This window comes from Oncorhynchus keta, chromosome 19 (genome assembly GCF_023373465.1).
Source record: "Oncorhynchus keta strain PuntledgeMale-10-30-2019 chromosome 19, Oket_V2, whole genome shotgun sequence".
NCBI classification, from domain to species: Eukaryota; Metazoa; Chordata; class Actinopteri; order Salmoniformes; family Salmonidae; genus Oncorhynchus; species Oncorhynchus keta.
In genome coordinates, this window is record NC_068439.1 from 10,801,365 (window position 1) to 10,825,400 (window position 24,036).

The 24,036-nt window shown below is 42.9% G+C and overlaps 1 protein-coding gene and 4 non-coding genes across 5 annotated transcripts; 3 read left to right on the forward strand and 2 right to left on the reverse strand.

Annotated features, from left to right (window-relative positions):
* Positions 1 to 4,643: 4,643 nt before the first annotated feature.
* trnap-agg (transfer RNA proline (anticodon AGG)) lies at positions 4,644 to 4,715 on the reverse strand. The gene has a single exon. It is a non-coding gene; the product is annotated as a tRNA-Pro (tRNA).
* Positions 4,716 to 5,275: 560 nt separating this feature from the next.
* On the forward strand, positions 5,276 to 5,347 carry trnap-agg (transfer RNA proline (anticodon AGG)). The gene has a single exon. It is a non-coding gene; the product is annotated as a tRNA-Pro (tRNA).
* A 4,881-nt stretch (positions 5,348 to 10,228) lies between these two features.
* On the reverse strand, positions 10,229 to 10,300 carry trnap-agg (transfer RNA proline (anticodon AGG)). Its single transcript has one exon. It is a non-coding gene; the product is annotated as a tRNA-Pro (tRNA).
* Positions 10,301 to 10,856: 556 nt separating this feature from the next.
* Positions 10,857 to 10,928, forward strand: trnap-agg (transfer RNA proline (anticodon AGG)). Its single transcript has one exon. It is a non-coding gene; the product is annotated as a tRNA-Pro (tRNA).
* Positions 10,929 to 12,022: 1,094 nt separating this feature from the next.
* Positions 12,023 to 15,607, forward strand: LOC118397937 (60S ribosomal protein L14-like). Its single transcript, XM_035792788.2, has 6 exons — positions 12,023 to 12,114; positions 13,713 to 13,814; positions 14,227 to 14,321; positions 14,709 to 14,808; positions 15,222 to 15,275; positions 15,512 to 15,607. Exons 1-6 carry the CDS (start codon positions 12,112 to 12,114, stop codon positions 15,572 to 15,574), a joined length of 417 nt encoding a protein of 138 aa, XP_035648681.1. The 5' UTR covers positions 12,023 to 12,111; the 3' UTR covers positions 15,575 to 15,607.
* The last annotated feature ends 8,429 nt before the right edge of the window (positions 15,608 to 24,036 follow it).

Consider the following 24,036-nt stretch of genomic DNA (forward strand, 5'->3'; position numbering starts at 1 on the left):
TGACTGGTGTGGTGTAGTTGTTGGATGACTGGCATGATGTAGTTGTTGAATGACTGGTGTGGTGTAGTTGTTGGATGACTGGTGTGGTGTAGTTGTTGAATGACTGGTGTGGTGTAGTTGTTGGATGACTGGTGTGATGTAGTTGTTGGATGACTGGTGTGATGTAGTTGTTGGATGGGAGTCTGTTGGATGACTGGTGTGGTGTAGTTGTTGGATGGGAGTCTGTTGGATGACTGGTGTGGTGTAGTTGTTGGATGACTGGTGTGGTGTAGTTGTTGGATGACTGGCATGATGTAGTTGTTGAATGACTGGTGTGGTGTAGTTGTTGGATGACTGGTGTGGTGTAGTTGTTGGATGACTGGTGTGATGTAGTTGTTAGATGACTGGTATGATGTAGTTGTTGGATGACTGGTGTGGTGTAGTTGTTGGATGGTAGTCTGTTGGATGACTGGTGTGGTGTAGTTGTTGGATGGTAGTCTGTTGGATGACTGGTGTGGTGTAGTTGTTGGATGGGAGTCTGTTGGATGACTGGTGTGGTGTAGTTGTTGAATGACTGGTGTGATGTAGTTGTTGGATGACTGGTGTGGTGTAGTTGTTGGATGGGAGTCTGTTGGATGACTGGTGTGGTGTAGTTGTTGGATGGGAGTCTGTTGGATGACTGGTGTGGTGTAGTTGTTGAATGGGAGTCTGTTGGATGACTGGTGTGGTGTAGTTGTTGGATGACTGGTGTGGTGTAGTTGTTGGATGACTGGTGTGGTGTAGTTGTTGGATGACTGGTGTGGTGTAGTTGTTGGATGACTGGTGTGGTGTAGTTGTTGGATGACTGGTGTGGTGTAGTTGTTGGATGACTGGTGTGGTGTAGTTGTTGGATGGGAGTCTGTTGGATGACTGGTGTGGTGTAGTTGTTGGATGACTGGTGTGGTGTAGTTGTTGGATGACTGGTGTGGTGTAGTTGTTGGATGGGAGTCTGTTAGATGACTGGTGTGGTGTAGTTGTTGGATGGGAGTCTGTTGGATGACTGGTGTGGTATAGTTGTTGGATGGGAGTCTGTTGGATGACTGGTGTGGTGTAGTTGTTGAATGACTGGTGTGGTGTAGTTGTTGGATGACTGGTGTGATGTAGTTGTTGGATGACTGGTGTGATGTAGTTGTTGGATGGGAGTCTGTTGGATGACTGGTGTGGTGTAGTTGTTGGATGGGAGTCTGTTGGATGACTGGTGTGGTGTAGTTGTTGGATGACTGGTGTGGTGTAGTTGTTGGATGACTGGCATGATGTAGTTGTTGAATGACTGGTGTGGTGTAGTTGTTGGATGACTGGTGTGGTGTAGTTGTTGGATGACTGGTGTGATGTAGTTGTTGGATGGGAGTCTGTTGGATGACTGGTGTGGTGTAGTTGTTGGATGACTGGTGTGGTGTAGTTGTTGAATGACTGGTGTAGTGTAGTTGTTGGATGACTGGTGTGGTGTAGTTGTTGAATGACTGGTGTAGTGTAGTTGTTGGATGACTGGTGTGGTGTAGTTGTTGGATGACTGGTGTAGTGTAGTTGTTGGATGACTGGTATGGTGTAGTTGTTGGATGACTGGTGTGGTATAGTTGTTGGATGACTGGTGTGGTGTAGTTGTTGGATGACTGGTGTGGTGTAGTTGTTGGATGACTGGTATGGTGTAGTTGTTGGATGACTGGTGTGGTGTAGTTGTTGGATGACTGGTGTGGTGTAGTTGTTGGATGGGAGGGTGGTGGGTGACTGGTGTGGTGTAGTTGTTGGATGACTGGTATGGTGTAGTTGTTGGATGACTGGTGTGGTATAGTTGTTGGATGACTGGTGTGGTGTAGTTGTTGGATGACTGGTGTGGTGTAGTTGTTGGATGACTGGTATGGTGTAGTTGTTGGATGACTGGTATGGTATAGTTGTTAGATGACTGGTGTGATGTAGTTGTTGAGCGGCTTCACTGCAAGTATATTGTATGTTTCGGATATTCAATAAAATAACAATTAAAAAAATAAACACTCTGTGTGACCCTTAGTTAGCCCACTGTAGTAAAATGTAAAAAATGTTTAAAAATTATTTTTAAAAACTTTATTCATCTAGGCAAGTCATTTAAGAACAAATTCTTATTTACAAATTCAGCCTACCGGGGAACAGGGGGTTAACTGGTCTAGGAACAGGGGGTTAACTGGTCTAGGAACAGGGGGTTAACTGGTCTAGGAACAGGGGGTTAACTGGTCTAGGAACAGGGGGTTAACTGGTCTAGGAACAGGGGGTTAACTGGTCTAGGAACAGGGGGTTAACTACCTTGTTCAGGGGCAGAACAACATATTTTTACCTTGTCAGCTCAGGGATTTGATCCAGCAACCATTAAGTTACTGACTCAATGTTCTAACCATTATCTTCCACCAATAGTTAATAACTAATGGCTATGTAGCCTAAGTGACAACCCATTCATTGGGTAGCCATGATCTATTTGTTTAAGTAACAAACTGACAACTGAACAAGAACAACATGGATATTGCTTTGATTTAGACATTTCATTTTTGACTGCGCCCCAGACGATGGGCTATGAAGGCCTGAGTGTCGGTGGGAAGACTTTTAAATGGCCTATATGTGAAAAAAAGACTGGGAGAGATCCAATGTCATACAGCTAAGATGCTGAAATTGTAAGCACACGCAACTTTTATTTCCGTTGCTTTCTCTCCCAGACTTTTTTTTTAATGTACACTTAACATTATTATACACTGATCTCAAAAATATAAAAGCAACATGCAAAAATTTCAAAGATTTTACTGAGTTACAGTTCATATAAAGGAAATCAGTCATTTTTTAAATACATTCATTAGGCCCTGACTGGGAGTACACATACAGATGTGCATCTGTTGGTCACAGATACCTTAGAAATGTAGGGGCGTGGATCAGAAAACCATTCAGTATCTGGTGTGACCACCATTTACCTCATGCAGCGTGACACATCTTCTTCACATAGAGTTGATCAGGCTGTTGATTGTGGTCTGATGTGGAATGTTCTCCCACTCCTCTTCAATGGGTGTGCGAATTTGCTTGATATTGGTGAGAACTGGGACACGCTGTCGTACACGTCGATCCAGAGCATCCCAAACATGCTCAATGGGTGATATGTCTGGTTAGTATGCAGGCTATGGAAGAACTGGGACATTTTCAGATTCCAGGAATTTGTGTACAGATCTTTAGGACATGGGGCCGTGCATTATCATGCTGAAACATGAGGTGATGGTGGTGGATGAATGGTACGACAATGGGCCTCGGGATCTCGTCACGGTATCTCTGTGCATTCAAATTGCCATATTTAAATGCAATTGTGTTCGTTGTCCGTAGCTTATGTCTGCCCATACCATAATCCCACCACCACCATGGGGCACTCTGTTCACAACGTTGACATCAGAAAACTGCTCGCCCACACGACGCCATACACGCTGTCTACCATCTGTCCGGTACACTTGACACTGGTATTAATCTGTGAAGAGCACACTTCTACAGCCTGCTAGCTAGCAGCCATCAAAGATGAGCATTTGCCCACTGAAGTTGGTTATGATGCCCAACTGCAATCAGGTCAAGACCCTGGTGAGGACGACAAGGACATGATGAGCTTCCCTGAGACATTTCTGAAAGTTTGTGCCGAAAATCTCCGGTTGTGAAAACCCACAGTTTCAACAGCTGTCCGAGTGGCTGGTCTCAGACAACAGCTCTGGTGGACATTCCTGCAGTCAGAATGCCAGTTGCTCACGCTCCCTTAAAACTAGAGACATCTGTAGCATTGGGTTGTGTGACAGAACTGTACATTTTAAGAGTGGCCTTTTATTGTCCCCAGCACAAGGTTCACCTGTGTAATGATCATGCTTTTTAATCCGCTTCTTGATATGCTACACGTGTCAGGTGGTACTTCCCGTGGCTATGATAATATTAGCTATAATATGGCACATTTTTCTCTCTGCCCCATGGAAGAAGAACATGTTTTAAAGAAGAACATGTTTTAAAGTGGGGGCCTTGCTTGGACCTTGCAGGGCCCCGTGAAACTGTGCTACACCACTGGGGTAGGTTTATTGCCTTGGTTTCGGTCACAGATTAAGCCCAATCCTGGACTGAAAGGCATTTTCAATGGAGTGTGGAGAATGAAACAGAGCCAGACATCTCTGTCTATGGCTGCCAGTGTCCTGTTGAACACTACTACTACTCCTCTCTACTTTCAAGGTGCTGTTCTATCAAAACTGACTTCTGGATTTTCTCCTATACAAACAAAGTTCACCTGAATTCCAAATCTTGTTTTGTTTCATGTCTATAAATATGGTTCTGAGAGCAGGAATTAAAACTTAGACAGCAGAGGAAGAATGCTGTTATTGTGTTTTACTTATCCGGTAAATCAGATTGCTGGGTTTGATTAAATGTGTTCTGTATTGTTCATAGTTTGAAACAAATGTTTGATTGCTCACAATCCTGGCCCCTCTCATTTCAGTATGATAACTGGTATCAATAAAGGATAAATAAATAAATACAAGAGTTTTACCACCAGTAATATTACAACTCCTTGTACCAATTGTCTAGAAAGGCCCACAGAACAGACAGGCACAGAGTAAGCTTTTCATTTTTTCAATTAAGGTTGGCCTAGTCGAAAAGAAGGGCTCGTCCGGGATTTGAACCCGGGACCTCTCGCACCCTAAGCGAGAATCATACCCCTAGACCAACGAGCCTGTCTGTAAAACGATACTGAGATTTTGAAAATCACTTAAATGCCACGCATGTAATGAAAACTTTGATTCTTTACTGGTACTGCACTGTCTTCTGGTGGTGCTGAGAGGTACTGCTGTCGATTTTGGGGCGTTTGGACAATGGCCACTCAAATCTGTAGATCAGGATTGCACTATAGGGAGACGAGAGCTGGTCGTTAATTTGCAATCAACTGGGGAATTAATTAACACAGAGGGAAGAGCGCTCGATCAGCATGTGAGAGGAAGCGCCACAAAGTCGTCATTATGTCTAAACCCCGCATATTTCTAAAAATGTTCTTCTGCAAATCTGATTTGAAACCAAACCTTAACTACACTGCTCACCTTGTGGCGAACCCTAACCTTTAATGAAGACCAAAACATACATTTTTACGTCATGGACAATTTCGACTTTTGGGCTGTGGTAACTAACGACAACCATGAGAGCATGAGTTCTGCCAACTTTACGTATTCTACCCCAACATCCGTAACACTGGAGTTAAAATGGATGATACGATGTGTTATAACAGAACAGGCATGTATGTGGCTCGTTGGTCTAGGGGTATGATTCTCGCTTAGGGTGCGAGAGGTCCCGGGTTCAAATCCCGGACAAGCCCGTCTTTTAATGTGTCACTGTCACAATGGAAAACCACGTAGAAATTCTGATCAGCAATTATTTGACCAAAGCCTCCCACCACCTGAAAAGTTTATTCCCCTGGGCTGTGGCCCTCACCAACAGGAAATCTGGCCCATTCAGACTGAAGGACTATGCACTCTGTGCTGCACACCGCATCCAATAACTGCACTCTACTGCATTGCACTATGTCCATCTCTCTGTATTTAGATATATTCATACTGATACTGTCAATATGTACATCAACTGTATACCCACTATAACTCAACCGTATACCCACTATAACTCAACTGTATACCCACTGTGTATCAACCATATACCCACTATAACTCAACCGTATACCCACTATAACTCAACCATATACCCACTATAACTCAACTGTATACCCACTGTGTATCAACCATATACCCACTATAACTCAACTGTATACCCACTATAACTCAACTGTATACCCACTGTATATCAACCGTATGCCCACTATAACTCAACTGTATACCCACTATAACTCAACCATATACCCACTATAACTAAACTGTATACCCACTGTGTATCAACCATATACCCACTATAACTCAACTGTATACCCACTATAACTCAACTGTATACCCACTGTATATCAACCGTATGCCCACTATAACTCAACTGTATACCCACTATAACTCAACCATATACCCACTATAACTCAACCATATACCCACTGTATATCAACCATATACCCACTATAACTCAACCATATACCCCCTGTATATCAACTGTATACCCACTATAACTCAACCATATACCCACTGTATATCAACCGTATACCCACTGTAACTCAACCATATACCCACTGTATATCAACCATATACCCACTGTATATCAACCATATACCCACTGTATATCAACCGTATGCCCACTGTAACTCAACCATATACCCACTGTGTATACACCGTACGCTCACTGTATCAAGCGTATACCCACTGTACATTTGTATATCTTCTAATTCTATTACTCTATCCAGTTGTATATAATGTATGTTAACTTTGTTTAAACTCTGTCTAAAAAATGTATTTAATTTAATTTAAATAATGTCTGGCTCCTACTCCTACTGGCTCCTACTAGTCTCCTACTAGCAGCCACATATCCCCTGGTAACGTTCAGAGTATGTTGTCTTCTACTAGCAGCACCATATCCCCAAGTAACACTCAGAGTATGTTGTCTCACACTAGCAGCACCATATCCCCAAGTAACACTCAGAGTATGTTGTCTCACACTAGCAGCACCATATCCCCAAGTAACATTCAGAGTATGTTGTCTCACACTAGCAGCACCATATCCCCAAGTAACACTCAGAGTATGTTGTCTCACACTAGCAGCACCATATCCCCAAGTAACACTCAGAGTATGTTGTCTCACACTAGCAGCACCATATCCCCAAGTAACACTCAGAGTATGTTGTCTCACACTAGCAGCACCATATCCCCAAGTAACACTCAGAGTATGTTGTCTCACACTAGCAGCACCATATCCCCAAGTAACACTCAGAGTATGTTGTCTCACACTAGCAGCACCATATCCCCAAGTAACACTCAGAGTATGTTGTCTCACACTAGCAGCACCATATCCCCAAGTAACACTCAGAGTATGTTGTCTCACACTAGCAGCACTATATTCACAAGTAACACTCAGAGTATGTTGTCTCACACTAGCAGCACTATATCCCCAAGTAACACTCAGAGTATGTTGTCTCACACTAGCAGCACTATATTCACAAGTAAAAAGTATAAGTATTAGGCTTGTTAGTCTCGGGGTATTATTCTTGCTTAGGGTGCAAGAGGTCTGGGGTTCAAAACCCATAAGAGACAACTTCTTAATGTCAGAATATCAGAGTGATGTTAATTAACCAGGAATACGACTTTCCCAAAGTGGATCCTTTGTCCGCACCACCCGGGGCATTTGAACTGATTCAAGAGGCCGATCCAAAATTCATGCCACTAGAGGGAGACAGAGCAGTCTTCTGGTCAGACTTTGGAGGCACGCACACCACCCACCTCTTCCGAGTATATTACTCACTAATATCCAGTCCCGAGATAACAAGGTTGATGAAATCAGGGCAAGGGTTGCTTTCCAGAGAGACATCAGGGATTGTAACATACTCTGTTCAATGGAATCATGGCTCTCTCAGAATATGCTGTTGAAGTTGTCACAGCCGTGTATATCCCCCCTCAAGCTGATACCACGACGGCCCTCAAGGAACTTCACTGGACTTTATGCAAACTGGAAACCATATATCCTGATGCTGCATTTATTTTAGCTGGGGATTTTAACAAAGCAAATTTGAGAACACGGCTATCTAAATTCTATCAGCAAATCAACTGTAACACTCGTGCTGGAAAAACACTGGTCCATTTGCATGTTCTTCACAAAGAGGGCAACAGATGCTACTGAGCCAGATGTCTATGTGTCAGGGGAGAAGCTCCAGGTGGTATCTGATTTTAAGTACCTTGGCATCATACTTGATTCCAACCTCTCTTTTAAAAAGCATGTGAAAAAGGTAATTCAAATAACCAAATTCAACCTAGCTAATTTCTGATTTATACGAGATTGTTTGACTACAGAGGTAGCAAAACTGTACTTCAAATGATACTCCCCCACTTAACATACTGTTTGACTAGTTGGGCCCAAGCTTGCTGTACAACATTAAGACCTATTCAGTCTGTCTACAAACAGGCTCTCAAAGTGCTTGATAGGAAGCCCAATAGCCATCATCACTGTTACATCCTCAGAAAGCATGAGCTCCTGAGCTGGGAAAATCTTGTGCAATACACCGACGCATGTCTTGTATTCAAGATCCTAAATGGCCTGGCTCCCCCTTCAATCAGTATATTTGTTAAACAGAAAACCCAAACATATGTCAGCAGATCCACAAGGTCTGCCATGAGAGGTGACTGTATAGTTCCCTTAAGGAAAAGCACTTTTAGTAAATCTGCATTCTCTTTGAGAGCTTCCCATGTCTGGAATACACTGCCATCAGACACACATAACTGCACCACATATCACACTTTCACAAAATGCTTGAAGACATGGCTAAAGGTCAATCACATTTGTGAACATGGTCCCTAGCTGTGTGTTGCCGCTTTCCATGTTGTCTGTTGTCTGTAGCTTGTGAGGTGTGGAAACACCTTGATGCTTTTATGAATTTTGTCTTGCTGCTTTTTGTTCTATGTTGCTCTGTCTGTATGCTATGTCTCGCTTGTCCTATGTTGCTATTGTCTATATTGTAATAGTTTTTAATAACCTGCCCAGGGACTGCGGTTGAAAATTAGCCGGCTGGCTAAAACCAGGACTTTTACTGAAACGTTGATTAATGTGCACTGTCCCTGTAAAAATAAAATAAACTCAAACTCAAACATGCAGATGAGCTTCCCTGAGACATTTGTGACAGTTTGTGCTGAAATAGTTTGGTTTTGAAAACCCACAGTTTCAACAGCTGTCCGAGTGGCTGGTGAAGAAGCCGGATGTGGAGGTCCTCGGCTAGCGTGGTTAAAAGTGGTCTACGGTTGTGAGGCCAGTTGAATGTACTGCCAAATTCTCTAAAATGATGTTGGATGCAGCTTTTGGTAGAGAAATTAACATTCAAATTCTCTGACAACAGCTCTGGTGGACATTCTTGCAGTCAGCATGGCAGTTGCTCACGCTCCCTTAAAACTAGAGACATCTGTAGCATTGGGTTGTGTGACAGAACTGAACATTTTAGAGTGGCCTTTTATTGTCCCCGGCACAAGGTTCACCTGTGTAATGATCATACTTTTTAATCAGCTTCTTGATATGCCACACCTGTCAGGTGGTACTTCCCATGGCTATTACAAGATTAGCTATAATATGGCACATGTTTCTCTCTGCCCAATGGAAGAAGAACATGTTGTAAAGTGGGTGGGGCCCCATGGAAGAAGAACATGTTTTAAAGTGTGGGGGGCATGGAAGAAGAACATGTTTTAAAGTGTGTGGGGGGGGCATGGAAGAAGAACATGTTTTGGGGGGGGCATGGAAGAGAACATGTTTTAAAGTGGGGGGTCCCATGGAAGAAGAACATGTTTTAAAGTGTGTGTGGGGGGCATGGAAGAAGAACATGTTTTAAAGTGTGTGGGGGGGCATGGAAGAAGAACATGTTTTAAAGTGTGGGGGGGGCCCATGGAAGAAGAACATATTTAAAAGTGGGGGCCCCAAAGAAGAGCATGTTTTAAAGTGGGGGGGCCTTGCTTGGACCTTGCAGGGCCCCGTGAAACTGTGCTACACCACTGGGGTAGGTTTATTGCCTTGGTTTCGGTCACAGATTAAGCCCAATCCTGGACTGAAAGGCATTTTCAATGGAGTGTGGAGAATGAAACAGAGCCAGACATCTCTGTCTATGGCTGCCAGTGTCCTGTTGAACACTACTACTCCTCCTCTCTACTTTCAAGGTGCTGTTCTATCAAAGCTGCCTTCTGGATTTTGTGGAGGAGTCAAAACAACCTCCTTCCTCCTATACAAACAAAGTTCACCTGAATTCCACAATTTGTTTTGTTTCATGTCTATAAATATGGTTCTGAGAGCAGGAATTAAAACTGTGTGTTTTACTTATCCGGTAAATCAGATTGCTGGGTTTGATTAAATGTGTTCTGTATTGTTCATAGTTTGAAACAAATGTTTGATTGCTCACAATCCTGGCCCCTCTCATTTCAGTATGATAACTGGTATCAATAAAGGATAAATAAATAAATACAAGAGTTTTACCACCAGTAATATTACAACTCCTTGTACCAATTGTCTAGAAAGGCCCACAGAACAGACAGGCACAGAGTAAGCTTTTCATTTTTTCAATTAAGGTTGGCCTAGTCGAAAAGAAGGGCTCGTCCGGGATTTGAACCCGGGACCTCTCGCACCCTAAGCGAGAATCATACCCCTAGACCAACGAGCCTGTCTGTAAAACGATACTGAGATTTTGAAAATCACTTAAATGCCACGCATGTAATGAAAACTTTGATTCTTTACTGGTACTGCACTGTCTTCTGGTGGTGCTGAGAGGTACTGCTGTCGATTTTGGGGCGTTTGGACAATGGCCACTCAAATCTGTAGATCAGGATTGCACTATAGGGAGACGAGAGCTGGTCGTTAATTTGCAATCAACGGGGGAATTAATTAACACAAAGGGAAGAGCGCTCGATCAGCATGTGAGAGGAAGCGCCACAAAGTCATCATTATGTCTAAACCCCGCATATTTCTAAAAATGTTATTCTGCAAATCTGATTTGAACCCTAACCTTAACTACACTGCTCACCTTGTGGCGAATCCTAACCTTAAATGAAGACCAAAACATACATTTTTACGTGATGGACAATTTCGACTTTTGGGATGTGATAACTAATGACAACCACGAGAGCATGAGTTCTGCCAACTCTGCGTATTCTACCCCAACATCCGTAACACTGGAGTTAAAATGGATGATACGATGTGTTATAAAAGAACAGGCATGTGGCTCGTTGGTCTAGGGGTATGATTCTCGCTTAGGGTGCGAGAGGTCCCGGGTTCAAATCCCGGACGAGCCCGTCTTTTAACGTGTCACTGTCACAATAGAAAATCACGTAGAAATTGTGATCAGCAATTATTTGACCAAAGCAAAGCCTCCCACCACCTGAAAAGTTTCTTCCCCTGGGCTATGGCCCTCACCAACAGGAAATCTGGCCCATTCAGACTGAAGGACTATGCACTCTGCTGCACACCACATCACGCCATCTCTGAACTGCACACAAAATAACTTCACTATACTGCACTCTGTCCATCTCTCTGTATTTAGATATATTCATACTGATACCGTCAATATGTACATCCCCTGTATATCAACCGTAGAGAACAAGTTATAATTTGCAGCTGCGAAGATACACTGTTTCATCATTCACTTCAGGTGTACACCCCCCCAAAAAATGTTTAACCAAAGGAACGATCATATAATTGTGTAAATATATATAAAGATGTATTTGACAACCAACACACTTCTCTGCAGTAGATGGTGTGATGAGCATTCCGAACTGAAACATTATCCAACCACGCGAATAACCTACTTGTTAACAAAATTAAGGAAGTTTCCTTAAAAATTATTCATAAATATTATCCTGCCAACCACTATATGAAGAAGTTTAAGGAAAACATCAACTCAAATTGCTCCTTTTGTAATGACCACCCAGAAACAGTTGTGCATCTTTTTTTGGCATTGTATGCATGTAAGAAAACTGTGGCAAGACATCAGTAGGTTTATAATTGAACACATTTGTGAAGATTTTACACTATTGTGGAGAGATGTACTGTTTGGATTCTTTACATACAATAGAAATAAGCGGAATCATTTTTATGTAATTAATTTCATTATTCTTTTGGCCAAATTTCATATACACAAATGTAAATTTACAAACAGAAAACCACATTTTCGTATCCTACAAAAAGAAATTGAACTGTATTTTAAGACGGTTAAATGCTCTACTAACAAAAAAGCTGTTAGAATTGTAATGTGATATTGTACCCCCTTGCTCGATTGTCCATTGTTTGTAATCTATGTATGCTTGTGTTCCCTCATGTGCTTTATGCATTGATTGGTTGTTAATAATAAAAATAAAAAAAATATTTAAAAACCACGCGAATAAGAAATCCCTCACACGCGCGTGCGCATTTACAGACCGGAAAGCGTAATCGCGTCGAGCGGAAACTGGTACGTCCTTTCTGAAGCGGACTGCCATCATGGTGAGTTCGCAATGAAGCTTGTGGAGTTTGAAAAAATGATTAAATAAAAATATTCCTTATTGTTAAGCACCCTCAACTGATATGTAAATACATAGTGTATCGTTATGTTCGCTTTATTTGCGTTTAAAGTTTTGAAGAAAATAGTGTCGATGGGTTTTGGACATAATAAAAATGTCGGCTGTTCCGCATGCTACAACGTGGTGAAGAACAGGCCGATAATCAGTAGACTAGCGTTAGTCAACTATCGAGTGTAGGCAGCGCCAGCATCAAACTAATTGGAAGAGCGAACGCAGAGTAGTTTCTGTATTTGTTTTCTTACTTGTTTTTTGTCGTTCCACGGCCATATGTAAACTAGCTAACGGTAGTTACGTGATCTGCTAGCGTGCTAGGCATAGGGATAAGTTACTACTACCACTCCGGTACAGCTTGTTAGCGTCTATACACTTCTCGGTATTGGTGTTTTCCCACCAACTAATAGCCATGTCCCAAATGTAAATCACAATTTGTAAAACGTGTAGCTAGCTAACCAAGATAACCCATCTACGTTTTTGACAGTGTCGAGAGGGTTATAAGAAAGTAGTTAGCTCGTGACCCCACGTCTACCGAAGTGTTTTGTCCGTCAGTAGGCTGGACAATAAAGTCAAGATTCACCCAAAGCTGAAAGAAATGTCACAACGTGGCTAAGCTGGAACACTAGCGCGAGCCCATAGTACATTAATTGGTATCGAATGTTCACAGAGCACCAAATGGCACCAACATGTACCCCCCCCTTCCCCTCTTTTTATTTTACCACCACAATCTTATGACCAAACTGAAAAGTAACTAGTGTAGAAAGTGTGGTGGTGCCAAGTGTGCATAACGAGGAAGTAGGGTAAAAAATGTTTGCAACGTTTGGTTATTTCTGATCTAGCGATCGATGACAGCTGAGCACGCTGCCCAACCTTGTGTAATTACAAAGAGGAAATTATCCTGATTTTTAAAATGGTGTCCGGCTTGAAAAAATAAATATACACGATGCGAGATATTTGGCGAAATATACCAGCATGCCTCTCCAAAACAGTGAGGGAGCTTAGCGTTCCAAGGGTGAAAGGTATTTCGGGGCTGGCGCTGGATGAGTACTGAGTACGCTGCCCAGCCTTACATAAATTAGAGAGAGATTATCAAGTTTAAAAATGGTGTCCAATTGAAGAAAAAATGTACACATTGCGAGATATTTGGCAAAATAGAAATACATACCTATATTTCCCTATAGTAAACAATTGGGACGACTTACCACATTTCCATGAGTGATTTGTTAACATTTTAACTACAAGCAACGTGGGCAGATCTCATTGCCAACGATAGCAAAGCAGGCTCTGTAACGTAGACTAAACAGGGAAATAGGATGTTCAGAAGGCGAGTTGGTGCTCACTAGAACTAATAGGAGATGCCCTGAAATAAGGCCTGCTTTTTCGTGATTCAATTAAGCAGCTGGGACATATGGTAATATTATGTAACTGGGTTCCACAGCAAAAGCATTGTTAAAAGTGTCCAGCCTATCATAATTCTCTTCTGGATCTTTGCCTACCGAGCTAGTTAACAACACTTATTTGTTGCAGGTGTTCAAGCGCTACGTTGAGATTGGCCGCGTTGCTTACATCTCTTTCGGGCCCCACGCAGGCAGCCTGGTGGCCATCGTTGATGTCATCGACCAAAACAGAGTAAGCATAGCATTGATGATATCCTGACTTTATGCCAGAGGTCTCCAACTCTCTTCCTTTTAAGTTACTGGTTGTTCAGGCTTGTTCCAACACTGCAGTAACATATCAGATTCACATGATCAACTAGTCAAGTCTTCTTTCTGGCCTGGAATTGGTTGACTGGTGTTGGCTGCAGGGCTGGAGCATGAGCCCGGCTCCAAACTGGTACCTGAAACGCCTAGTCTGGTAGCGGTTATTTGTCTGTCTTTTATCCACCAACACTTTCCCAGAGTCCTGCTTCAAAGTGTCCAAAAACTCTCCACGGTGTGAGTGGTAGAACCAGGTTGTTGGCGTAAACTACCACCATTTTAAGAACGGTTCAACTCAGCATAGACATGTTTCAATTAAACTGGCTGTGGTGTGTTTGTCTCAGGCATTGGTGGATGGTCCCTGCACAGGGGTGAAGAGACAGTCAATGCCTTTCAAGTGCATGCAGCTCACTGACTACGTCATCAAAGTTCCACACAGGTGAGTGAGACAACCTCAAGAGTTGTATTTACTAGGAACCAAGCAGAAGCAAACTGAATGAAACAGGGAAAGGTACCTGCTGAAATTTGACCAATATAAACTTATTTGCGTTGCAAGATGTTTCGTTACGGGTTGCACATGAATATTTTCCCATCCTCAAGAACTTGATTGGTTCAGTCAGTTTTATTACAGCTGAGCGGGTTCCAAAACACATCCTCGCGCACACACACACACACACCAATTAATTGAGTTTGGCTTTCGTTTTCCCTGTGGTGGATTTTGAGTCGATAGTCACAGACTTACTGCAATAGCCTCACGGAACACAATACCTCTGGCTCTTCTCTGCCCCTTTGGATCCTCTGAGCCATAACCCTTCCTGTGTTGCAGCGCTCGTCAGAAGTTTGTGAGACGCGCCTGGGAGAAGGCCCAAGTCACTGAGAAGTGGGCAGAGAGCAACTGGGCCAAGAAGATCGAAGCCAGGCGAAAGGTACAGTGTGTTTTTGGATTACCTTTAAGCTGCTAATCAATAAGCAAACTCCTTATGGGGTCTACATATTTCTGACAGTCCCTGGACTAGGCCTTCTGTCTCCTTAGTAGCCCTGGAGCTGTGTTTTTCTAGATGGATGGATCGTGGGGGGGGGGTTGGTCTGCTTGTGGCTAACAGTTGGTTCCTTGAGGGTTGTGGCTGAACATTTTGTCAAATTAGACATATGATAGTTCTATAGGCTTTAGGTGAATCACTGCCCACAAAACATTTTTGTCTTGCTTGTGCTACTGCAATGTTTCTGCAACTCCAGGGTGGTATTCACAAATAACCAAATGTGCTAAAAATGGGGAAGGACCTGCCTGAATCTGTCCAATAAGCAAATATTTTGATGTAACTGTTGTGTGTCTCTGCAGAGGGCCCAGATGTCCGACTTTGATCGCTTTAAGGTGATGAAAGCCAAAAAGATGGTGAGTGGAGAAAACGCTCAGATTATTCATTATTATATTGAATATTTTGGGTTTCACATTACATATAAAACGACAAGATGTTGTATTTGAATCCCCGAACACATGGAGGGTTTTAATGTATGTGACCATACCACCTAATGTGGCAGGGAAATTCTTATTTGCATATAGTGGTAAGTGATAAAAATAAATTTCCTGAATGATTTGACTGGTCACTGATTTCCTGTTTGTGTCCACAGAGGAACAAGGTCATCAAGCATGAGGTGAAAAGGCTGCAGAAAGAGGCAGCGAAGAAGGTGTGATCTGTCATTAATAAATCCTCTGGTTGAATTGTTCTCCTTTCTCTGGTCTTCACTGCTACTGCACACCTGTCAATCACAGCATGGGGCTAGCTATCGCTTCGATCACACAGACAGCATCCTTGCGTAAAATAATACGCAGCGTCATCGGGATATAAATTAATCAAAAGTTCAACATTCACCTCCTGCCTCCGTTTCTGTCAAGCCGTCTACACATACAGTCTGATGCATACATTCCATAAATCCAACACCACAAAGAACGCTTTGCGACATAATGCTGCAAGGCAAACGCAACGTTTCATTGGAAATGAATGTAATTCTGTTGTGCAATGATGCTGTCGGTGTGATGTAAGAGTAAAGACAGATTTCTAGATCACTTAGAAACTTTGCAACTTTTTAAAATGTAAACCAGGTGTGCGGTATATGATTACACACGGCGACGAGGAACATTAAAGCAGCGGGTAGCCGTCCGATCCCATCTGACTAGATTTGCGAATGTCATTTTGAATTTTTAGTCTACATGTTGAATCGCTACTGTTCGTTGCAACCCAGAAGGTGAATGCAACGTCGTCTGCTGCTTTGAGACGTAATTTTTGCGGTGTCTGTTGAAGGCACAACCAACTCGTGTTTCTCAAGGTGAAATGTCACAGAATATAAAACAAAACGTGATAAGAGCAAGTGAATTAAGTCAAAAAAAAATTGTCACATGCGCCGAATACAACACGCTTACAGTGAAACGCTTACTTACGAGCCCCTAACCAACGATGCAGTTTCCAAAAATACAGATGAGATTTAAGGTAACAAGTAATAGTTAAAGAGCAGCAGTGAAATAACAATACCGAGACCCTATACAGGGGGGTACCGGGTACCGCGTCAATATGCGAGGGCACCGGTTAGTTGAGGTAGTATGTACCACTGATATTATGATGGTATAATCTGCATTGCAGACCAGCAGGCAGTTTTGTTCTACTGAAACGCCTTGACAACCAGTGCAGGTCACAATCTAACTGGCTTGGGGTGATGTAAGAGTCGACTCTTATTTCTTTAGTTTTAAAGGGCTCACTTGAATAACAAACACAAAACATTAACAAATCACTACTTTTATATGGTCACGACGTGTACATGTTCAGTTTAAGTAATTAAATTGAGAGCATCCGTTTAAAATGGTAACTGGTGGAAACTTGACACCCTGTATCAGATAATGGAACATGACGCCTGTTATGTTTGTTCCTTATATAATGACAAACCGGGGCGTAGGTTTAACTACTTTTAATGAACAAATACTTCAGCTAGAAAAATCCATGTTTAGCCATTCAAGGCGCTCTTTAACCATCCGCATAGCCTGCGGGTAACGTAGTCTAAACGTTATTAACGCAATACACAACGCCGTTGCTATGCTATTCTCTTTGAATGCAGTAGGTGGTGGTGAAAGATTGAGAAACTGGCAAATAAACTCAAATGTGTTTTTTTGTTGTTGTGGGGGATGCTTTTCTTAAGCCTAGTTCATATTGACAGTTAAAGTGACTCAAACTTGTATTTTTTTATGATTCAAATCAGTGTTTCTTTCCTGCAGTCTGAACAACTATAAAAGCACGTGGAATCAGATATTTCGCGAACACCCGTCGTTCCTAGGACAACTCTCGTAGACATGTCAGTGGATGACTGCTTTCTGAGTAAACGCATCTGATTTTGGCCACTTGAAACGTGCCGTTTGGACAATCAGTATTCCAAAACGGATTTGCGCATAAGGGCTTGTTGAGTCAACAATGCTTAGTGATCCAATAATGTGTGAACAGCAAAGGAGGGGTAGATGCGCCTCATCAAACGTTTGATAAATATACTAGATTTACATCACATTTAAGTCATTTAGCAGACGCTCTTATCCAGAGCGACTTACAAGATTTGAGTTCGCAATTCTAAATGAATGCGCTATGGGGGTAGTGTATCGTCAGTTGCACTTCCCTACTGTGTGTGGCTGTCTCAAGTCTGTTTGTGCCACCTTCAACACCCTCCACCCTCAACAGGCATGTCAAGATGAGAAGTGTGGTGTTGTCGGGTTGGTGTTGCGTGGGGGAGGGAATGTAGGTTGTTATTGTGTTCGGGCGCTTCTCGCTCACACTGTGGTCAGGGTGTGAGAGAGGGGATGGGGGGGACCAAAATAGCACAATCTGAGATACTGCCAGACTCAGGATAATAAAAGATGGGAGTGAGAACAACTCTGTTTCTATCAAACAGAAGATGAGATTCGGCTCTTTATGACACTCAATGGAGGGATCCGTTGACATTGTCTCGCTACAATGTTAAAACATCTGCGGTACACTGTTCTATCACCCAGTGTCTTCAAATGCCCCGTTTTTAATGTCGAAATTTATGGTAGAAAAACCAACTGACTTTGGATGTATTTATTAGGGATGGGCATTTGGACTGTTCAATTAAATTCAAGGGCTTTATTGGCATGGGAAACATGTGTTAACATTGCCAAAGCAAGTGAGGTAGACAACATACAAAGTGAATATATAAAGTGAAAAACAACTAAAAATAACAGTAAACATTAAACATACAGAAGTTTCAAAACAATAAAGACATTACAAATGTCATATTATATATATATATATATACATATATATATATATACAGTGTTTTAACTATGTACAGATGGTTAAAGGACACAAGATTAAATACATAAGCATAAATATGGGTTGTATTTACAATGGTGTTTGTTCTTCACTGGTTGCCCTTTTCTCGTGGCAACAGGTCACAAATCTTGCTGCTGTGATGGGACACTGGAATTTCAGCCAGTAGATATGGGAGTTTTTCAAAATTGTTAAAGTTGGTGCGGGTTGGTTCAGTGATCAGATAAATTAGATTGAGCTCAATGCAGATATCTTTCAGCCTATCAGAATCTGGCATCAACCAATCCAGATTAAATGAATAATTCAGATTTAGCATAGTTAGATAGCAAGTCAGACAATCCGCTAAGAGCACATGTTGAGGCAGAGGGAAGGCGATAAATTCCCACGTGCGTAAATTGGGCATTATTACCAAGGCACACTTTTAGAACTAGACATTCAAATTGCTTTGGGACAGAGGTAGTGAGAACATTTTAAGTTGTCCTTTTGTAAATATGGCGACACCTCCGACCTCTGTCAACAATGTCAGATTTTAAAAACATTATAACCAGTCAAAGACACAACAGTCTTATTTAGCCAAGTTTCAGATATGACCAGAATGTCCACATTGGTTTGAGAAGCTACAGTTATAATCACACCACAGTTATAATCACACCACAGTGTTATAATCACACCACAGTTATAATCACACCACAGTGTTATAATCACACCACAGTTATAATCACACCACAGTGTTATAATCACACCACAGTTATAATCACACCACAGTTATAATCACACCACAGTGTTATAATCACACCACAGTTATAATCACACCACAGTTGTAATCACACCACAGTGTTATAATCACACCACAGTTATAATCACACCACAGTGTTATAATCACACCACAGTTATAATCACACCACAGTGTTATAATCACACCACAGTTATAATCACACCAAAGTTATAATCACACCACAGTGTTATAATCACACCACAGTTATAATCACACCACAGTGTTATAATCACGCCACAGTTATAATCACACCACAGTGTTATAATAACATAATAGTTATAATCACACCACAGTTATAATCACACCACAGTGTTATAATCACACCACAGTTATAATCACACCACAGTTATAATCACACCACAGTTATAATCACATAATAATTATATAAGAGTTATACCTTCTTACCCTTTGTCCCTTTGTACTGCTGTCTGTGCCCAATAATGTTTGTACCATGTTTTAGGGCTGCTACCATGTTGTATTGCTACCATGTTGTTGTCATTTTGTGTTGCTACCATGCTGTGTTGTCATGTGTTGCTGCCTTGCTATGTTGTTGTCTTAGGTCTCTCTTTATGTAGTGTTGTCTCTGTTGTCGTGATGTGTGTTTTGTCCTATATTTATATGTTATTTTTATTTATTTATTTTTTATCCCAGCCTCCGTCCCCGCAGGTGGTCTTTTGCTGCTTAGTAGGCCGTCATTGTAAATAAGAATTTGTTCTTAACTGACTTGCCTAGTTAAGGTAAAATAAAAAAATAACATCCATTTGAGATCAAACTTCTGGCATTTACATGAATCAGTCCAATGCAGCAGCTGTGGTATTTCAGATCAGTGTGAGTCTCTAATCCAATGCTGCAGCTGTGGTATTTCAGATCAGTCTGAGTCTCTAATCCAATGCTGCAGCTGTGGGATTTCAGATCAGTTTTAGTCTCTAATCCAATGCCATAGCTGTGGGATTTCAGATCAGTCTGAGTCTCTAATACAATGCCACAGCTGTGGGATTTCAGATCAGTCTGAGTCTCTAATACAATGCCACAGCTGTGGGATTTCAGATCAGTCTTAGTCTCTAATCCAATGCCACAGCTGTGGTATTTCAGATCAGTCTTAGTCTCTAATCCAATGCCACAGCTGTGGTATTTCAGATCAGTCTTAGTCTCTAATCCAATGCCACAGCTGTGGTATTTCAGATCATCCTTAGTCTCTAATCCAATGCCACAGCTGTGGTATTTCAGATCATCCTTAGTCTCTAATCCAATGCCACAGCTGTGGGATTTCAGATCAGTCTTAGTCTCTAATCCAATGCCACAGCTGTGGTATTTCAGATCAGTCTTAGTCTCTAATCCAATGCCACAGCTGTGGTATTTCAGATCAGTCTTAGTCTCTAATCCAATGCCACAGCTGTGGTATTTCAGATCATCCTTAGTCTCTAATCCAATGCCACAGCTGTGGTATTTCAGATCATCCTTAGTCTCTAATCCAATGCCACAGCTGTGGTATTTCAGATCAGTCTTAGTCTCTAATCCAATGCCACAGCTGTGGTATTTCAGATCAGTCACCAGCTCTAATCCAATGCTGCAGCTGTTGTATTTCAGATCAGTCACAGTCTCTAATCCAATGCCACAGCTGTGGGATTTCAGATCAGTCAGAGTTTCTAATACAAGCATACTATGCCCAGTTGGTAACCCCTTATTTGCAAATAACATAGAGCTACTATAGCTTGAATTGGCATAGATACAAGATTTTCTTGAACTGTACCATTGAGCCTAAGCCTCAAGCGGGGACATGGACTAAAACACAAGTCAATGATGGTTACTTGTTGCGGGCCTGCAGTGTGATGATAATGCTGATCATTTATGGTTGGTGTTTCCTGAGTGGGAGTTGGGGTGTTGATAAGTCAATGTCTCAGCGCAGGCCTTGAAGTGCAAGGACAGTGCCCAGGCACCAAGATGATTTGGATGGACCCTCATCCTCTCTGTCTTTCTCTGTTTCCAACAGAGCTACAGTAGAATCATAGCCAGTCGTGTAGTGCCAGCAGGGGATGATAGAGTTTGAAGAAAACCCAATCTGATCATGATGCTGTTCAATTTATTGAACGGAGTGGAGTGACGGATATCTAAAAAGTCCACATATGTAGCTAAAGCGAAGGATTCAATTGAAACTTTAGCGGGAGGGAAATTCAATACGGTCCCCGAGGTGAAGGATTAAATTGAAGCCTTAGCGGGTAGGAATCTCCACCTGGAGCTCATTTATGAGCTGAATGGTACGGTTGCTAGGGTGAAAACTGTGGTTGAGTTGAAGCCTTAGCTGGGAGGAATCTCCACCTGGAGCTCATTTATGAGCTGAATGGTACGGTTGCTAGGGTGAAAACTGTGGTTGAGTTGAAGCCTTAGCTGGGAGGAATCTCCACCTGGAGCTCATTTATGAGCTGAATGGTACGGTTGCTAGGGTGAAAACTGTGGTTGAGTTGAAGCCTTAGCTGGGAGGAATCTCCACCTGGAGCTCATTTATGAGCTGAATGGTACGGTTGCTAGGGTGAAAACTGTGGTTGAGTTGAAGCCTTAGCTGGGAGGAATCTCCACCTGGAGCTCATTTATGAGCTGAATGGTACGGTTGCTAGGGTGAAAACTGTGGTTGAGTTGAAGCCTTAGCTGGGAGGAATCTTCATCTGTAGCTAATTTTGTGAGCTACAGGGTGAAAACTGTGATTGAGTCATGAGTTGTGTGGACCCCAGGAAGAGTAGCCGCAGCTTTGGCGATAGCTAATGAGGATCCTTATACAATAGTACATGTTGCTAAACAGAAGCAGAACTGGCATTGTGCTTGGATGTCTGCCCGTATCTATAGAGCTACAGAAGTGGTCCATTCACTGGGACTTTGGACCCGGGGTCTTTATAGAGCACAGCATTAGAACTGTTGCATAATAACAGTGGGGTGACTGTTATATAGCAGTTTGACTATTGACACACTGAACCTGTGAACACATACTCTCTTATATGCTCTTATCTGCTGCCTGATAAAGGAGAGAGAGAGAGAGAGAGAGAGAGAGAGAGAGAGAGAGAGAGAGAGAGAGAGAGAGAGAGAGAGAGAGAGAGAGAGAGAGAGAGAGAGAGAGAGAGAGAGAGAGAGCCATACTCAATTCCTTCAGGTCTTGATATGTAATGAATGAATAAATATATTAATTAATAAACTAATGCATTCATTTCAATAAATCAATCAATCACTGTACTTCATTGATCCCCCAAAAAGGGAAATTAGGATTGCCATCGGCTGCAGACAGGGAAGGTCACAGAAGGTCAGGATAGATGATTTTACAGATGATAGCCTGCCCCTTTCCCATCCTTCAGCTCTAATACTAACAGCCCATAATACTATGGTCAGAACAAACCTTTATCCGTTTGTACTTTTGATTCCATTTTCGAAGACATCACGGGTCTCTGTGGCCAAGCTGTTGCTAGGCTACGGCAATCAGGGGGGTTGGGAGGGAGGATATATTGATGTGACAGGTGAGGTGATTGTTGTGATAGAGGTGACGGAAGAGTGTCATTGTTGGGTGGGGATGTCTCCACATCAGACTATAAGAGAAGAATGTAGCGACTGGGGTTTGGGTTTTTCCACATGATAAGTGTGATGCTCTGATTAAATCCTTCAACAAACTGGAAAACGAGACCTTCTTTCGTTTCACCAACTAAACTGCCCCATAGTGGTAGAGGGTGCTCACCCCCTGGACATTGTGTGCAGAATATTGTACTTGTGCTCATGGGCTTTCTAATCACAAACAATTAGTTCTTCCTCCATTTGCTGGTGCAATGAGTAAGATAGTTATAGAAAACGACCGAGACGACAGTGGTTGGGGTCGAGGTCATGCCCCCAGTGATGTAGTTACAGCATTTATCTGAAAGATACTCACAGTATGTGGTGTCTGCCTGGGTGTAGGGTATGTGGTGTCTGCCTGGGTGTGGGGTATGTGGTGTCTGCCTGGGCGTAGGGTATGTGGTGTCTGCCTGATTGTGGGATTATGTGGTGTCTGTCTGGGCGTGGATTATGTGGTGTCTGTCTGGGCGTGGGGTATGTGGTGTCTGCAGGGCTTGGGGTATGTGGTGTCTGCCTGGGCGTGGGGTATGTGGTGTCTGCCTGGGTGTGGGGTATGTGGTGTCTGCCTGGGTATGTGGTGTCTGCCTGGGTATGTGGTGTCTGCCTGGGTATGTGGTGTCTGCCTGGGTATGTGGTGTCTGCCTGGGTGTGGGGTATGTGGTGTCTGCCTGGGTGTGGGGTATGTGGTGTCTGCCTCGTATACTGTGGCTTCCTGGGAAGATATTGATATTGAAGCGCCTGAAGTCGATTTGATTGGTTGTGTGGTGCATCGGCACAGAAACCCCATCGGGTGAAATATAAAAAATATGACATCAAAATGTTGAAAATCTGATTTTCCCCCGAGCTGATCATTGTCTGCAGTCTGCTCTGATCATAGTGTAGGTCTAATCAAACAGGCAGGGAGAGTGAGAGCTGGTCCGTGGTGGGCGGTCGAACCCTCAACCTTCTGGCCCCTTTAGTGAGCTGGTCCGTGGTGGGCGGTCGAACCCTCACCCTTCTGGCCCCTTTAGTGAGCTGGTCCGTGGTGGGCGGTCGAACCCTCAACCTTCTGGCCCCTTTAGTGAGCTGGTCCGTGGTGGGCGGTTCGAACCCTCAACCTTCTGACCCCTTTAGTGAGCTGGTCCGTGGTGGGCGGTCGAACCCTCAACCTTCTGGCCCCTTTAGTGAGCTGGTCCGTGGTGGGCGGTTCGAACCCTCACCCTTCTGGCCCCTTTAGTGAGCTGGTCCGTGGTGGGCGGTTCGAACCCTCAACCTTCTGACCCCTTTAGTGAGCTGGTCCGTGGTGGGCGGTTCGAACCCTCAACCTTCTGACCCCTTTAGTGAGCTGGTCCGTGGTGGGCGGTCGAACCCTCAACCTTCTGGCCCCTTTAGTGAGCTGGTCTGTGGTGGGCGGTCGAACCCTCAACCTTCTGACCCCTTTAGTGAGCTGGTCCGTGGTGGGCGGTTCGAACCCTCAACCTTCTGACCCCTTT